Source organism: Pelodiscus sinensis, chromosome 1 (assembly GCF_049634645.1).
Source record: "Pelodiscus sinensis isolate JC-2024 chromosome 1, ASM4963464v1, whole genome shotgun sequence".
NCBI classification, from domain to species: Eukaryota; Metazoa; Chordata; order Testudines; family Trionychidae; genus Pelodiscus; species Pelodiscus sinensis.
The window spans coordinates 142,775,158-142,793,891 of record NC_134711.1 but is presented as its reverse complement, the minus strand read 5'-3'; the positions used below and the strand labels follow the sequence as shown (position 1 = coordinate 142,793,891).

At 45.7% G+C, this 18,734-nt stretch overlaps 1 protein-coding gene across 4 annotated transcripts in view; it reads right to left on the bottom strand.

Moving 5' to 3' along the window:
• Positions 1–17,089, bottom strand: part of GSK3B (glycogen synthase kinase 3 beta) — a 226,812-nt gene extending 209,723 nt beyond the window's left edge. Inside the window, exon 1 of one of the 4 annotated variants that reach the window (XM_075905473.1) lies at positions 15,859–17,089. In XM_075905473.1, the coding sequence (XP_075761588.1) occupies positions 15,859–15,946 (88 nt within the window). In that variant the 5' untranslated portion in view covers positions 15,947–17,089. Of the gene's footprint in view, positions 1–2,001; positions 4,034–15,858 lie in introns of those variants that run through there. The other 3 variants (XM_075905448.1, XM_075905459.1, XM_075905466.1) reach the window with 3 other exon arrangements.
• Between the last annotated feature and the right edge of the window lie 1,645 nt (positions 17,090–18,734).

Sequence of the window (18,734 nt, the reverse complement as noted above, 5' to 3'; positions counted from 1 at the left end):
TAGCTGCGCCCCCCCCCCCCCCAGCAGACCAGGGACACGGGGAGCAGAGCCGCAGCGGCAGCGGGGTGCCGCACCTCTGAGGCTTTGCTCTGGCAAAGCCTCAGAGGTGAGGGACCCCGCCACGGCTGCGGCTTCAGTCCGGGTGCCTGTGGTCTGCTGGGGACGGTCCCCAGCAGACCACAGGCACCCGGACTGAAGCCGCAGCCGCGGGGGGTCCCGCGCCTCTGAGGCTTTGCCAGAGCAAAGCCTCAGAGGCGCGGGGAAACCGCCACTGCTGCCGCTTCAGTCAAAGCCTCAGAAGCGCGGGAACCCGCCCGGTGCCCCTGGTCTGCTGGAGACGGTCTCCAGCAGACCAGGGGCACCGGAGCAGCTTACGAACGGGGCTTTCTCGCCCCGACTTCCGGGGCGAAAAAGCTCCGTTCGTAAGTGCGGATCCGACGTAAGTCGGATCCGCGTAAGTCGGGGACTGCCTGTACTCAATTTCCATTTTTTTTAAACCCACATACACATTGAACTTTTTTTTTAAACTGCATATGACTTGAGTTATGGGAGGTACAGGAAACCCCCCAGACCCTGCACATACAACCATTTTTGAAAATGTGGAAGAGGCCGAAAACCCCCGACTTAAATCCTCGGCCTGCATTTACAATGGCACACAACAAAATGAGGGTTCGAGTTACAATGCCCCCGACTTGCGATGCTTCCCCAGGAACCGATCTTAAGGACCTAGCTCAACCCACAAAGATGTAAAACCTGCTGATGTATCTCTACTGCTGTTGCTTTGGCAGGGTCTGGTGACATACGTATGTATGTCCTGGTCTATGGGGAGCTTTTAATGAGCTTGAGAGCTGTTGAAGGCCAGAAGAAAGGGTTCAGGAAACATTTTGTTCAGGATGTGGCCTCTTCCGAGTATGGGTATTAACTGCTAGGTTGTAAATGACAAGTAGGAGTGTGCGGTTGGAGGGTGTTCCTGCTCCCCCTCTCCATATCAAAGCAGGTTCTCTTGAGTTATTGGGTGGTCGGTTCTAGAATACCATCTACTTCTCTGTTTGTCCCTGTTTAGTCACATTGGCTTTACCTGTCTTCAGATGCTACTACTGTGGGAATTCTGTGCCACAGCGCACGTGCAGAATTCAAATGTCCTGCATAATTTTTCCTCTCTGCACAAAATACATTCTGCTAGAAAGACTCTACAATTAGGCCTTTCACCCACCAGGGCTGCTGTTTGTGCAGAATAGAGGAAGCGAGTTCATTGCTCACCAGCCATAGCAGTCAGCAGCCAAAGGGAGAGAGCAGAGCCTACATTGCTCAATGCATCCTGCCTGCAGGGTCAGATGAGGAGACAGACACAGCAGGACATTCAGGGTTTCACAGACTCATCTTCACAAGGGCTAATGGGGTACGGGGACAGACTGGAGTAGGGGGCTGAATGGGGGTACAGGGACACATGGGGACTGTGGGGGGGGGACATGGACACTGAGTTGGGGGATAGGAAGACAACAGATGGATAGGGAAAATAGGGGCCTAAGTGGGAAGTCCAAGGGCCTTGCCAGACTGATTGAGTCTCCACCGTGGAGGATCCTCAGCTGGATAACAATCCTCTCTCTCCTCCTCCCCTCCCCACACACCCACCTCCAAAAAATAGCTTAAAACCTTCTCCCATCCACTCCCAACAACCCTCCAGAGTCACTCCCAGACTACTTCCAAGCAATTGCTTCCCTCTTCCTCAACTCCATTGTTACCTCTACTCCCCCAAGCCTTCGCACTGCTTCTAAAAAGTGTGGAAAATATGTTTTGTATCATAATTTAAAGAAACTACAGGCAACCTTCAATGTCTGACACCCAACTTACGACCTCTCACATTTACAACCATTTCTTTCCATGTAAGATAGCTCCTAAAACCCTCCAATTTAAGTCTGCAGCTCACATTTACAATGGTGTACAACACAGACTCCACTCATCATCCCAGAACAGGAAACACACAAGGTCAATCAGACTTACCAGTTTGCAGCCGATGCTTGAACTGTGCGCGTCTCCACCACATCAGTCTTCCCTTTTTAGTTATTTTTGTGCATTATTTGAACTATTTAGTTCAGTTTTCCTCTATTTCCATAGTCAATTTTGGTGTTTTTAGGGTATGAAATGGAACCACCATTTATAACACTGCACTTATGGTAAATAAGGGTTCGACTTAAGATGGTTCTCTAGGAACCAATTATGTCATAAGTGCACGGGTCACCTGTATTAAAGTTCTAAATTAATATGCCTTGAGTCCCCCACAGGCCCTATGTTCCCCATGCCCTTTGCTTTTGAAAGAGCCCTGCTCTTCCTACATTTCAACAGTGGAAGCACCTCCAGTTCCCTCCTGCACCCCGGACCCAGACGGTGCTAAGTGGAACTGGCTTTTAAGCCAGCTCCCTACCACCACCAGCTCCTCCTCCCCACCTTGCTGCCTCTCTCTGATAGAGGCAGCAAGGGTGGGGGAAGCGACTAGTCCCCCGCTGGGCCTGTGATTCCTGTGGTGCATCCACCTTTGAGATGTAGCAAGAGCCGGCAGGTGCCCTTATCGACTAACCAAATAGTCAATGCAAATTTGCATAGACTATTTGATTAGTTGGTTAATCTAAACCTTACATCCTTAGCTGGTATATTGGCAAGCCATTCTAGTACCCATAGTGGTTACCATGGTTTAAGCAATGTATTGCTGAATGTGAACTTGTTACAAGAGGATGACATGGATGAATTTGATGTTGTATTTAGGGTGGGTTCTCCATTGTGCTGTAAATATTTTAGACAGGCAGTGATGCCCTTACTGTAAGGATTGTTGGTTTAGAAAGAAGACACACCTATGGTGGCAAGGGTAGTGTCCGAAGTGAGGCTATTAATGCTGTGACATTTCTGGCATCTCTGAGGATGGCAAGAAGGGATTAGATCACCACTTCATCCAAAACCCTTTCGGGCCGCTGAGCCCATCCCACTCTCTCACTCCATGGGCTCGCTCATAATCCCAAAGCTGCAGGGCTTTCCCCTCTATAGTTTCTCTCTCCATCCAAGTCACATTGAAGTCTGCCCCCTGCCTGCTTTCAGCGTGTTATCAAAGTCTCTGTCCAAAGTGTCCCTTCTAGACCCTAACTAGCTGGCCTTCAGTGTGCCACTCCCACAATGGCTTCTACAAAAATCAGGGCCTTCCCTCTACTATGGGTTCCAATTCAACTGAGCAGATCAGGTCTTCACTCTCCCAGCCCCTGCTCTTTCTTCCCTGGACTGCCTATTACAGTGTTTCACTCTTCACCCTTATCTCAGGGGGAAGTCTTCCTTATTCTAAGCCCTATTTCTAGGTTTCCAGCTGCCTAGCTTTATAGACATCCCAGCTGTTTCTGCTCAGGGGACCTTCATCCCCAATTATACCTCATTGAAACTTGGCTCCCCTCCAGGTGCAGCCTATGACTATCTGGCCTCTCTTGTCTATATTAACCCCTCCAACACGAATGCGGAATGAACATCCCATCATATCTTGGAAAGCATATGGAAGATCTCTGGGTGTTGGTTCATGGGATGAAGCTGGAGAGTTTCTCATGGAGATATTTGTGGAAGGATTTGAAGAGACTAAAATTACGAAGCATTTGATTCACTGAACAGATGGTATTAGAAAGTTGACAACTGGCCTCACAAATGTAGTCATCATGGCTAAGAACAAAGATGGCTTACTACAACAATAATCCTTTTTTCAACACCTCCAGAAATAGTAACAACCCACTTCACCTTGAATGGTCTCTTTCAACACAATGTATTAACTTCCTATATTTACCTTCTGTTCAGTGATGAAATTGAGTACCTTTCCCAGATGTGAAAAAGAGTTCTGAATAAGCTCAAAAGCTTCTCTCAATCAGAAGCTGGTCCAATAAGAGATACTACCTCATCCACCTTGTATCACTAATATCGTAAGACTAACGTAGCTACACCACCACAAGAAACAATGACTTCAGTTTAAAGGGGAAAATGGGTGAAATTTAAAACTCATAGGCTGTGTCTACATTGGCACCCTTTTCCGGAAAAGGGATGCTAATGAGACCAGTCGGAATTGCAAATGCCGTGGGGGATTTAAGTATCCCCCGCGGCATTTGAATGAACATGGCTGCCGCTTTTTTCCGGCTCGGGGTTTTGCTGGAGAAAAGCGCCAGTCTAGACGGGATCCTGCGGAAAATAAACCCTTTTCCGGAAGATCCCTTATTCCTACTTTCAAGAATCCTTTCAAGTAGGAATAAGGGATCTTCCGGAAAAGGGTTTATTTTCCGCAAGATCCCATCTAGACTGGCGCTTTTCTCCGGCAAAACCCCGAGCCGGAAAAAAGCGGCAGCCATGTTCATGCAAATGCCGCGGGGGATATTTAAATCCCCCGCAGCATTTGCGATTCCGACTGGTCTCATTAGCATCCCTTTTCCGGAAAAGGGTGCCAATGCAGACACAGCCCACGTGACTATTCATTCTTATTTAAAAACTGACCACCTAGAACTCTGAAAGTTACACTATTTTAAATGATTGAAAAATTTTCTAGAAGCAGAAAAACCTAGTTATTACTCATCTGACTTCAAAAGACTTTTCTTCAAAGTTTTTCTACCCAAAATTTTATGAGAACTGACCCAGACTGGCAATAAATGCCCAAATGTTGTCTATGTAAGACAGGATTATAGGAATTTAGAACGATCAACAAGTACCTGAGACCCTAGATTTTTTCCCTATACTATACTGCTGCAACTTTGATCAACCAGATATCAAGCTCTTTCAACGTAAACATGAATCCCCCGCGGCATTTGCATGAACATGCCAGCAGGGCATTTTCCATGAGAAGTCCTTACCTGGAATTCACACCCTTCCACTTGGCTTGCCAGAATCCGTTACCAGTCTGGACACATTACAAGGTCCATCTCTTTTCACAGTACTTTTGGGAAAGAAACGTGTTTTTCTAAGTACTTGTTTTGATTAAGTTCTGTCTGAAAGAAATAGTCATTTTACCACTATGGTATTACATGAAAATGGGTATTACATGAAAATGAGAACAGTATTTCCACAAAGAGCCTTTACATCAGGGCTATTCAACTTTGAAGCCCTGCAGGCCACAATGATACCTCACAGCACCTAGCGAGGGCCGCAACTTAAGTGTGGTTGCATATGCATGCAAATATATATACAGATAGCTTATTTCACACAGACTGGCATGAATACAAAGATTAAGGCAAGACTACACAACACAGGCCCCATTTAAGTCAGTTCTGCTGATATTAATACAATGCAATATTTACCCAATTTCCATCCATATGACAGCACTTTTAATGAGCAATGACAGTCCAGGAATTTTACTGAAATGCATATCAACAGAAGACCATTATACTGACTACTTTTTTGTTTTGGCTCCCACCTGTGGGCCGCGTGTTGAGCCCTGTGTAAACCCAAACCGCACCGCAGGCCGCATGTTGAATAGCCCTGCTTTACATCCTGGAAAGTACTTAGTCTGGTTGTTACATGGTTTTGTTTTAAAAAAAAATGTATTTTGGGAGGATATGACGCTATGTCAATATAATTTGAAAGGCAAAAACTAAGGTATAGGACACTGTGTTCTCGCCACACTCCCCCAATTACCTGTGTACAGCAATCCAGCACATTAAAAAAAGTCTCGTGTCAGACTCTCCATGAAGTCATAGCATTGAAACCACACCAGATGTCTGCTGTAGCCTCATGAGTATCTGGCATCCAGAAACTTAAGAGCTACTTCATCCACGAAGACCTCAAGATTCTACTGCTGTGTCTCAAGGATTCCAGAAATGTTTCAAGTCTGCCATCCTGAAGAACAATGACTAGGACTGCCTTTAATTGCCATACGTTTCAGGGTGGCAATTATGAGCCTTTCCAGAGTCTCAAAGAAGGAGTTTCTTGCCTTGAAAGTAGATTTTTGTCATACTGGTGTTTGCATCCATCATGAACTATAATTGGCCAACAAAAATGCCTGTTTTGATTTCCTTAAGGATTCTTTCTATTTAGGCTACATAAGCCCTATGGAAAACATTCAAATTAAAGTTTCTGGTTACTGACTTTATCACTGTGACCTGACAAGTAACCCAGCAAACCTGGCAGGTCTCTCCAAACTAAGCATGTTAAATTTAGATCAACTAATCGACTAGTCGAAGTAATTTGCATCAACTATTCAATTAGTGGATAAGGGTGACTCTGCCGTTGAAATGTAGCACAAGCCCTGCCAGCTGTTTGAGTCCCCTGCTGGCCCCTCACTCCCAGTGGCATTTTTCTTTTGAAATGTACAATAGCCCCACTTTTGCTACATTTGAAAGGTGGAAGCACCACCAGTTCCCCACTGCACCCCTGCCCCTTCTCCCTACAGACAGTGCTAGGGAGAACTGGCTTTTAAGCCGGCTCCCACAGCACCAGATCCTGCTCCTCCCCTTGCTGCCTCTCTGATAGAAGCAGCAAGGGGGCGGGACTGAGTCACTAGTTGACTATTCGATAAGCATTTGCTTATCCGATAGTCGACTAGTCGCTTACATCCCTACTCCAAACAGATTCCAATTGCCATTAGGTAGCAAAATTTCAAAGCATCTCAAAATAAATGCATGCTTTTTATAATTTTGGAGATCTAGAATCACAAGCTAAAGGTTGAATTAAATTTAGTGAACGTTTTTGTTTTGTCTTGATCCCCACAATTCCCTAAGTGGTTTTTACTTTTACTAGCTTTCCTAGATTCCAAGTCTACTACCTAAATAAAAAGCACAAGCTTCCCCAGACTGTTGCTCAACTATGCACCCCTAGGTGGAAACATCAGAAAGTACAATAATAAACTTAGGTTTTATACGCCTTTGTAAGACCCTTCCCTACAACACTATGTAACTGCCTCCGAAGTCTCTTTCTCTGAGTAAATATCTGTTTAATCCAAGATTAAGGCCACTTTTGATATCTACAAGTCTCAAACTGAAATTATACTTGACAATTGCAATTGCTTCTTTCACATTACACTGGTATAAGTAGATTGTTCTGTAAAGTTTCTTGTAAACAAATTGACTTTCTGCTTCCCCAAATTTCAGAGGATCAGCAAGGTTCACATAATGAAACCATGCTAAAAGATTTATGCTCACATTCAAACGGATGCCCTTATTAGAAAGCGCTTATGCTTTCAGGAAAAACACAACCCTCTCTGATATGACTATGTAATTTTCTCTTTGACTAACGTGTACATCTGCACTAGGCGATCATGCTTACTTACACCACAGTCAAACTCTCTAGTGATCTGGACTGATGTATTCAAAACCATGCTTACCCCACCCTCAAAAAATAACTCAACCACAGGGTGATTTGCTTAGAACAAAACACTGAAAAATGTCTAAAACAGCAAACCACCAAGCCTGTGCACATACACAGTGTGTAAGTCAAGGAAATTAATAAGAGTAGCAACAGCAATGATGTACTAGTGAGAATACTTCATAAAAACAAATCCAAGTATGCTTTGCAGCAGCAAATGAGCATGTTGTTGTTGATTTTACCACACAACACTTGATCTGGTTGAAAAACTAAATTATTGCCTGCTTTTCTGGCCAAAGATATTGCCTTTGAACTACAGAGCAAGGCCTACCACTTGTGAGCATTACACTCCTGTAAAAGTCAAAGCAAACTATGTCCTGTAACAGTTGCAGTTCTAAAAGAGCCTACTCCATCTTGGCTGGAAAACTAAATTTTTGCTTCCCTCCTGGTTGGGACTTCAAAGCCCACACTAACACTCTCCTCTTCTAAGTAACCACAGCCATCTGATCAAAGAACTTACATATCCCAACAGAGGCTCGGCTTCATGCATGCTCAGCAGTGCCTCTCTCACTGATCTCATACCATTTTCAAGGCATTACTTGCCTACTTAATATTTACAAAGACCATTCCCCCTCAAGCTTGCTGGTCAGAAATAATAGTGATATGAGCAATTCCACTCAGCTTTCCCTAGCTTCCTGTGTTGTTATAGTCCAGATAGCAGGCACAAAAATCCAACACTTGTTTTTACCCAGATAGTACTTCTTCCAGTCCAGAACTTCTGGCAAAAGGGTTTCTCCAAATTTGCCCAGACAAGCAGAGCATCTATTTACATACACAATTTATTGTCTGAATTCTTAATCCTAAAATCTGTTGACTTTGATTTTGCATCTGGAAACTGAAGTTACTTGAACTAAGAAGAGTTAAACTTCACAGCATAGAAAAATTGTTCTCGTTGTCTCCCCTATGATTATGTAACTGAGAATTAACCCATAATATTTATGTATTTAAATTCAAATCACACTTTATAGCAATACTGGCAAGAAATACACAAGTTTATAAGTTATCCTATTGAATGTAACAGTTACTAAAGCTTGCAAAACATAACTGCTACAACTTGCTCTTAATTATATTCAGACCTATAAAAAAAGAAAAAAAAGAAAAAAAAATGTGAGAATGTGTAGACCCCAAACACAAACTTCAAGTTAACTGACATTTAACTGAATTGAGCTAACCACCGGTCTTGCCAACCGAGTACTTGTTTCTGTAACATTAATGCTCAGAGTTAGCTTTCTACTGTAAGCACTCAAATGCTCATGAATTCAATAGCTTTATTGAAGGAACTTACAAACTCCATGCTATCAATGCAGAAACTTAAAAAAACATCTTTGAGAAACTGATACAGATTGAGTATGCTGGGCCACCTGCCATGCTAGGTCCTCAGTCAAGTTTAGACCTAATAGGCTCACTGTGATACAACTAATGCTAGAACTATTTCATCATACAATCTGTCCTTTGTATATCTTCTGTTGGTTAATGAAGACTTCCCACAATTTTATTCATGTCCATTCAAAAAACCACACACACACACACACACACACACACACACACACACACACACACACACACACTTTATAGGCCTGAGTTTGAAGCGAAAACTGCAGTGGCCGATGCTCTCTTCCTTGCCATAGATGATACAGACATAGCCTTAATCTCCAGAGACCTTACAGCAGCACACCTGCAGTTGTGCTATTATAAGGTCTCCCATATATCTGCTCTATGCTGACAGGAGAAAGCTGCTCTGTCTCCAGGAGAAACCTCTGGTGTTGGCCCATTTAAACTGCCCTCAAACAGATTTTTCTCACACCCCAGCCAATAAATGTGCTCGTTTAGACCTAGCCTAAGCGTACGTCTAGACTACATGCCTCTGTCACCAGAGGCATGTAGATTAGGCTACCAGACATAGTAAAATGAAGCTGCGATTTAAATAATCGCCACTTCATTTAAATTTACATGGCTGCCGCGCTGAGCCGACAAACAGCTGATCAGCTGTTTGTCGGCTCAACGCGATGGTCTGGACACGCGGGTGTCGACATCAAAGGTATTTGTCCACCACCCAGGTAAGCCTCCTGGGATGAGGTTTACCTGGGTGGTTGACAAATACATTTGATGTCGCCACCCGCGCATCCAGACTATCACGCTGAGCCGACAAACAGCTGATCAGCTGTTTGTCGGCTCAGCGCGGCAGCCATTATTTAAATCGCCGCTTCATTTTACTATGTCTGGTAGCCTAATCTACATGCCTCTGGCGACAGAGGCATGTAGTCTAGACGTACCCTAAGAGCTTATGCTAATATTGCTAGACTTGTCAAAAGTTTTTGACAACACTGATCAAAAGAGCTATTCCTGGGTGGTTCTCTTCTTTCTTGACTGAGTATTCTCAGAAGGAGGCATAGGGAGGTTGGTTCTTTTTTTCAGGGCACTAACATGAATTTCAGCAAGGATCCATTTAATATCTTCTCCTGTTCAATGTGTGTGGGACCATGACAACACTCATACACTGTCTAAGCAGGGCTGCCCAAAACATGGCATAGTTTGATGATGACTGGCATATGGATTAGAGATTGATGTTAAATTCAGACAACACCAAGATGATGATGGGAGGCTGGAGAAACAACCAAAAGATGTGGTGAGGATGATTCTAATACACATAACTGAGGTTGTAAGCCTGCCGCTCATCTTTTTGCAAACTGAATGAGTGCTGGATCCCAAGCTACAGTTAACTGCTCATATAGTAGCAACCTCCAGAAACCCTCTTCATCATTTGAGCTTACCTGAGAAATTGCAACAATGTATTCCTTGTAATGCAGACTTGCTACCATGCATAACTCATGCCTTTGTCATTTCATGATTAGATTACTGCAATGGTCTCTACATGGAGTTACATCTTAAACCAACCTAAAATCTTATACTGGTGTACAATGTGGCAGCTCACCTATTTAATTATGCTATATGATACCTGTGCTACTTAGTCTGCATTGGCTGCTTGTGGTTTTCTAGACTGTAATTGGAGGCATTCGTTTTGGCCTGTATAGCTGGTTTTGGATATTTGTGGCTTGAGTGCGATTCGTTCTCCACAACATACTGCCAAGAGGGATGTCAGGTACAGCATTCCCTCTAAGCTGGGTGGCAGCACAGCTTCACAGGTGATTAATCAGCCCCTCCCAGTCAGAGGCTCAGGGCTCCTGCATGGAGCTGACTGACTGGGCAGGGCTGACCATCACCTGTGAAGGTGTGTTCCTGCACAGCTTAGAGGGAACACTGGTCAGATAGCATGTAATGGAATAGTTGTGTAACTGCATGAAATTTTAGCAGTTACACAACTATTCAATAGTCCCCGGGGCATAGCTGGCAGCCAATGAGCTCCTGACCCCACTCCCGGGGAGCCCCCTGCCACTCCGGGCTGCTGCCTCTATCAGAAGCAGCAGTGCAGAGCGGCAGGAAAGCCCGTCCATGATGGGAACCAATTTAAAAAACAGATCGGCTCCGAAGGCTGCCCTGCGCTTCTGCCTCTGATACAGAGGCAGCAGCCCCTTTCCACAGGGAGTCTGAACTGCCTTTGAAATGTAGCCCAGGCTTATCGGTTAATCATGTAGTTGTCTACACACTGACATCCTTAACTGTCAAAGATGTCAGAGGCATATAAACTAGATTCCTCAATTAAAAAGGAAGCTGATGGTAGACCATTATCCTAGATCAGGGTCACCCTGTTGAGAATCAGGTAATTTTGTGTAACTTTTGCACAGAGGAAACTCCTCCTCCCAAAAATCTTGAGGGGTAGGATACTGAAGCCCACACATGACTCAGCAGTCAGAAGACTCTGGAGATAGGTAATTTCTTTTCAGCCAAAATAGCTGGGTTTTGGTTTTTATTTGTCTGTTTATTTGGGAGGCGGGAGGGGAGGCATTTATCTTAAGTTTTTCACCAAGCTGTTGCATCCTACCCAAAAACACCATTACTATCCTAAACTAGTAGGCTATGCAACTGTCAAGCTGATACTACTCCATTTCAGCATGGGAATAATATGTACTCATTAGGGGTGTTAAGTACTGGTTAATGAATTGAGTAGTCAGTTAGTCAATGGGGGGGGGGGTGCTTCCACTGCAGCTCTGCACTTTACGGAGCAGAAACACAGCAGTCCCGGGGATGGCACAAGCCGGGACTAAACAGTCCCAGCTCACATCACCCCCAAGACTGCTGCGGCTCTGCCCCCCCTGCACCATAGAGACTTGACAGAATAGTCATTTGACTAGCCGCTTACATCCCTACTACTCATACATTTTGGAGCTTCTTACATACTTTGGGTTCCTTACACATGACAAAAACTGGGGGGGGGGGGGGGGGGGGGGAGTAAATTTGCTGTTGGGACAAAATTCTTTCAGCAAGTCACAGAAAGAACTGCTTACACACATTATGCAGCAAGATAGCCAGATTTTGGCATTTAACCTAAGGGGAGTAGCTGTGCAACATTCACTAAAATTGTTTTTATGAAAAAAACACAATTCTATTTCAAATATGACATTTACACATGCAATGAAGTTTATTGCACTGCCTGAGAAGAATTAGTCTGTTATGATTGGCTGTGGGCAGTGACAAAGTAACAATTTGAAGAAAGCAATATTTAAAGTATTTTTAATTGTTTCAAGTCCTAAATGTTCCTTAAAACACTTGAACAGAAGTCAGTTTCACAGCCATTCAAACTTATTGTTTGAGTTTTCAGGTTATGAGCTTCCCCCACTTAAGACTTTTTTTATGAAAAGGTGCATTTTTTGTGGTGTGTTAAAAGGCCACACTTCACTTTTCAGAATAATTTCTCCCCTATTACTTCCAATTGCACATCATTTCCCAGCATAAAACAGGTAGGTGCAGCACAAAGCCATGGTAAGTTCCATATCTCAGCTTCAAGAGATGGATTTTACTGGCAAGCATCAGCTTAAAAAGCAAGCCAGAAGTTCTGAAGTCATTAGTTGACTGTTTATATATAAACTTACAAATCCAACTAATATATTTATCTTTTTCAAATGATTAAGATCACAGCTAGACCTGTCAAAATGACACAAACATCTAATTTTTTTATTTTTTTTACATTGCCCTCAATTCATTCCTAGAAACTAGTACAGACCCAACGGCTACGTCTACACTGGCCCCTTTTCCGGAAGGGGCATGTTAATTTCAGAAGCCGTAATAGGGAAATCCGCGGGGGATTTAAATATCCCCCGCAGCATTTAAATAAAAATGTCCGCCGCTTTTTTCCGGCTTTTAAAAAAGACGGAAAAGAGCGTCTACACTGGCCCCGATCCTCCGGAAAAAAAGCCCTTTTCCGGAGGATCTTATTCCTACTTTGAAGTAGGAATAAGACCCTCCGGAAAAGGGCTTTTTTTCCGGAGGATCGGGGCCAGTGTAGACGCTCTTTTCCGGCTTTTTTAAAAGCCGGAAAAAAGCGGCGGACATTTTTATTTAAATGCCGCGGGGGATATTTAAATCCCCCGCGGATTTCCCTATTACGGCTTCTGAAATTAACATGCCCCTTCCGGAAAAGGGGCCAGTGTAGACGTAACCAACTAGTACATCTTTAAGGAACAGAAATTAAACATTTTTTGTGCAGGAAATATTTGCAAATCCAGTATTAAACTGCAAATACAGAGGAAAAGCCCTTGAAGTTAACTAAAAGCTTAGGCAAGGCCATTTTAGTTTGTGCTATTGCTGTATGCAAAATACACAACTGAAGGGTGGAACTTGGAAGATGTTGGTAACACATTTTCAAGCCTTGCCAGTGCCCAACTTCTATCCTTGGTAAAAGAAACCTGTGACACCAAAATCTCTACAACTGTTAGCCTAGAGAATTGAGCAAGAAACATCTTCTGTCCAAGGGTGAAGCACAAATGAAAAGTTCCTTTTACTGAGACTGGGAAAGGAGGGGTGATTGTTGGGAATCTTATGCCAGTCCCTGGATCCAAACTTCAAGACTCATCCTTTCATATCAGTTTCTGAGTATGCATCTGATAAAACGTAGGCGAAACACATATATTCCCTGCTGTTGAACTGAAGGTGCATTCGCTATGTTCCCGTCCCTGATCCTCCTGGATACTCTACCTACCATCAGGGTCTTTGCTACTCTGTCCCTCCCACCAAGCCCACTTTGAGTCCTCTCTTCCTAGAGATCAGTTACCTTCCTGGACTGCTGCTCCTCCTCCTGGCTTACTACAGCAGCAGCACAGCAACATCTACTTGCTTCATTTACTTGCTTGATTGTTCAATTTCATTTCTACTCTCAGAATTATGAACAGAAGTAGTGGAAATAAGATTCCAAATAGGTCAGTTTCTACTATGCTACAGCTTGGACAGCTTTGAGCCATGGTGGTGGCACAGGTGCTGCCTGCAGACTTCAGAAACAGCACTGCATCAATATACACCTGTTCATATACAGGATTTCCCCCCCATACACACAATAAAAAGGGCTAGAATCTTCACTAAAAAATTAAAGTCTACCTTTCCAAATCCTGAACTCCAATTATATATGATGAAGCAGGATTCAAATTAAGAAGTTACCAAAAATTCTGATGCCCATTAGAAGTTACCCCTTTCGGCATATGGGCAAGTGGTCTTGCTGCCCTCCAGAATAGACAATGTCTCCTACTCCCTAAAAACCTTGCCTCTACATCTGTTGCTCCGTTTTTATATCCTTATTAAAGACACCAACAGGACTTGGAGCACAGGATAACAATGGCGGTGGATTATCACCATTGTGGGCCTTTAAATGCCACTGTATAACATGGTAGGAAAGCAATCGTATTTGTTATCTTGTTAGTTCACACCAATTTATGGGCATGCAGCTTCCTAAACTTTGACCTCATATATGAAGAAAGAATCAAATTAAACTTAAAAAAAAATAAGAGGAAAAGCTTAGGTTAGACCATTTTAGTTTCTGGTTTGACAGCTCTGGATCTAGGTCTATTTTACATAAAGTTATATGTAGAAACATTGATTAACACATCTTGCTTCCTCTTCTACTCTCATAGAAGGAGAATGAATGAGAATAAAATGGAGTCATACAATATTCTCCATATAAAAAGTGAAATGTGCTACTGCTACATCTAATCAACAGTACAGTCTTATGCTGCTAATATGGGCAAACTACTCAAAATCTGCAAAAGTACTTGAGGTATCCTGATCACGCAGACATGACAGGGTAGACTTCAAACCATAAACCCAACCTTTTTATTCAAAGCTCCTACCACAGCAGCAAAAGGCATCTCAGACTAGAAAATGCAGGAATCTGAGACAAAAAGAGCTCAAAATTAACCTAAAGCTTGCTGTAAACTAAAGCTCCACATATTCAAATAAAGCAACAGGATATGAATACAGCTTTGCCAGGTGTAAATATCAAAATGCAAGCCTCAAAATGATCAATTTAAATAATAGTAATGTATATCAGATGTTCAAGGTCCTTTTCATAAAGCCATCTAGATTTCTACAAGTGTGGAATTGAAGTGTCTTTGATTGGAAATTATTCACATAGATCACATAGAAAGATGAGCAAAACCATTTTACCTTTGCATATGAACAGATACAAGCCAGGAATAAAAAAAATCTGATTATAAATATGTAACAGCTTTAGAAATACACAATCAGGCCTTTTTCTTCCAACACTTCACCTTTTTGATTAATAGGATTTAAATATACATGTCTAATTCTCCTCAAAATCCCAATGCCATAACCGGAAGATCAAGGATTAGCACATTAAACCACTTACTCAATTTACAACATACATGTAATGCTACTGTTTAGAATGGGGCCACAGATCTCATTCTTTAACAAATAGCCCCAGTTCTGAAAGCTAGTGAAAAAGGAAATCCTGCATTCCCAACTCAATATGTGCACAATATATCATATTCAAGATTTCTCTCCCCCCCCCAGCACATTTAACAGAGCCTGAAACACAAGCTATTATGGGAAATAGACTGTTCTAAATCTCTGGGTAAGCCTGCACAAAAAAGTACTCGCACTCTAGTTATCAGTGCATATCTAGAGCAAACATTTCACTTTTCACAACAGAATAGGTTTAGAAGCATACAACTGTACAAATATGTATAATGAGCACATATGTGCACGTAATTCATTTCCTTCCCTCCATTGCTCCACAGGCAGAAACGCAGCACATAGCTCTTTAAAACTAAATTCGAACAGAAATATTCCCTTTAACAAGCAGGTCAAACTGACAACAATCTTGTTATAGACAAGAGACAAAAAGGCACAAAAGTATTTTTTGTTAAACAGGCCGAAATGGAAACCATGGGTGCCTATTCAAGGTTAATGAGGGGGAGTGAAAGGGAGAGAAAGGCGGCTGCCTCGTACGGTGCTAGAGACAGCCTAGCTCTTCTTCCACTGACCAGCCCAGAATTCTCCACACAATTAGGTTTACTGACAAACAGTGCAAATTACATTTAAAAAACCCGATGTTTAATCTGCACAGAGTGTAGGTGGGGAATCAATACTCACTGCTAACTTTCATGCTGCCAAACGCTGAAGGCTGCTGCACTGGTTTGCAGCTCTCTGCAAAGGAGGTGGTTCTGGGCCGCCCTGACATGGTCTCTTTCTCTCTCCCTCGGATCACCTCCTTTCTTTCTTTCTTTCTTTCGCCTTCTTCTTTTCCTGGTTTGCGTACGCGCGTCTCTCTCAGGTGGAGAGGGGTGAAAAATGCAACATTAAATTCCAGCCCCCTCCCCCGCGGGGGAACCCTCTCCGGGTCTCTCTTCTCAGGGCTGCTTCGCTCCTGCTTTATAAAACCATCCTCCCCAGCAGCACCACTGGACCCGACAGCTGCCTCCACCCAGCACACCAGTCCCCCCGGCGCTGCGTCTGCCGAGGGCCGGGAAGCAGCGGGGGGTCGCTAGGCCTTGCTGCCCCCACCCCGGGAGCCAGTCACATGAGGCGCAGGCGAGGGCCGAGCTCCTCTTCTTCCCTCGCCGGGTTTTCTCCTTCTCTCCCCTCGCCTCGTAGGGAAGCAGCAGCCACGGAACTATTTTCTTCGGCGGAGCGATCTCCGGGTCTGCTCGTTGCTCCTCGAGACCGAGGTGAAGGATGCGAACACGGAAGAGGATCCGGCGCGGGCGGTGGGATCCGCGGCGGGCGGAGTGAGGGGTGTGTGTGAAGCGGCCGGGCGGCCTCGCTCGCTCGGGCTCCTCAGTGCGGGGATGAGGCGGCGGCTTCGGCGCGGCTCCTCATAGCGCCCGCAGGGGCAGCGGGCGGCGGCTCGCGCCGGGGCGGCTGCAATGCGGGTGGCGGCCGGAGGCGGCGGCACAGGCCATGGCGGCGGCTCCCGGCCCCAACTCCTCCTCAGCCGGCTTCAGAGCCCTGGCGGCGGCCGCTCCCCGGGGCGCCCCGGGCACATGGGACCCGCCGGCCCGGCCGACTGCGCCTGCCGCTGTCCCCCGCGCCTCGTCCGGCAGCGGCTGCCTCCTGCCGGGAGCCCCGCGGCCGCCGCCGCTCAGTCTCTTTGTCCCCGCGGCCGCCGCTCCGTGCCCGGCTCCTGCCGCCGCTGCGCTGTGTGTGTGCGCCAAAGCCGCGCAGCCGCCTATCCCCGTCGCCGCCCTACGCTGCGCAACGGCGCTAGCCAGGCTCCGTGAATACCCAGCCCGACGCACTTGCCAGCCCCAGCCCGAGGCTCCCGCACGGCAACACCCGAAGCGCGTCGGGGCCAATCCGGCGCTGGGTACGGGCCCAGCCGCACCAGCGTGGGGCCAATCACCGAGCGGCAACGGCAGCATCTGGAATGCGTCGGAGCCAATCGCCAGGCCGCTACGGAAATAGCCGAACCAACCCGAAGATCATCAGAGCCAATCAGAAGCCGTTGCCTCCGCCCTAGCAGCCGCGAGAGCGGAGCCAATGGAAGGAGCAGTCTCTTCCGGCGGTTGCCGAGCGAATCCGATGATAGACGGAGTGGGCAAGCCAATCAGAAGCCGCTCGGTTCCCTACTTACCTGAGCTTTAAAGTGAAGCCTGGGCCGCTGAGCGGCTTTGGCTGTGATTGGGTAGCTGCGCTGTCATGTGATTGGCTACGCAGGATTAGGCGGCCCAATGACGTCATCCAACCCGTTCTCTGCGCGGTGCCAATCGCCAGCGTCGTCCGTCTGTTTCGAAACGCGGATCCCTATTGGAGAGGGGGCGGGCCTGGCCCATTCCCGAGGGGGGGGGGCCGCCCACATCCCCAGCCGTGAGCTGGGTGGGCAGCGGCCTGGCTCCAAGCTCCGCCCGCGCAGCTCAACGTGGCACCCGGCGGCCCGGCGCAGCAGCCTCGCGCGCGCCATGGTCTGCTGCACTGCGCACCCCCAAAGCCGCTCCTGGGTGGGGCCGGCGCGTGCTGCGGAGGCAACCCACGCAGTGCCCGTGCGCGCCAGCTGCACCGAGACAGCGGGACCCCACAGAAGGACACAGCTGCCAGGCGTGCTGCCTTTGCTGCTGTCCCTGCAGGGGCCAGGCCTGACCCAGGCATCACTCTGCACGTGTGCCAGTCCCTTCACAAGGGGGGGGGGAGACCTAGGTAGCACAGAAAGAGGGTGGAGGGGAAGCTGGCAAATGTTCAGCGTGCGTGTGGGGCAGTTGCATTAGGGCATGAGCAACACCATAGGCGTGCACAGCACATTTCATTAGGGTGTGCACCCAGAGAATTTTTTTTAAGGCGAAAATTCATTGAATACTTAATCATAAAGGACATTATTTGTATTCATCAAACAAACAAAAGAAACTAAAATTTAACTAAACTTAATTTTTTTTAAATGAACAACTAAACTTTACTTAAAAATACAGACTTAAGTATGGGACATTGTATACAGGCAGTCCCCGGGTTATGTACAAGATAGGGACTGTAGGTTTGTTCTTAAGTTGAATCTGTATGTAAGTCGGAACTGGTACATATTGTAGGGGAAACTCTAGCCAAACATTTCTCCAGAGCTCAGTTTTATTCTCCCACATCTCACTTCCCTCAGGCCTTTATTCTCAAGCTGAGGTGTCTGCTGAGAAAAGCTGCTCCGCATCTCCCTGGTCTGCTGGGGGGGGAGGGGGGGGGGAGGCGCGCTAGTTTCGTGTCTCCCTGGTCTGCTGGGGGGAAGCAGCTAGTGCGGGGTTGCCTCACCCCGTTTGTAAATAGGGATCCGATGTAAGTCGGATCCATGTAACCCGGGGACTGCCTGTACTTAGTTTGTTTTTTACATGTGCAATTTGGCGCTTATTGTATAATTCAGCAATCCATACTTTAAAACTAAAAGAGAGTATCATGCAATTAAATTAAAATGCAAAGCCACTTTTTTTTTTGAGACATTATAGGGTTACCAGGTAGTCTCAAAAAAAATACCAGACACACTTCAGTGGGGGGGAGGG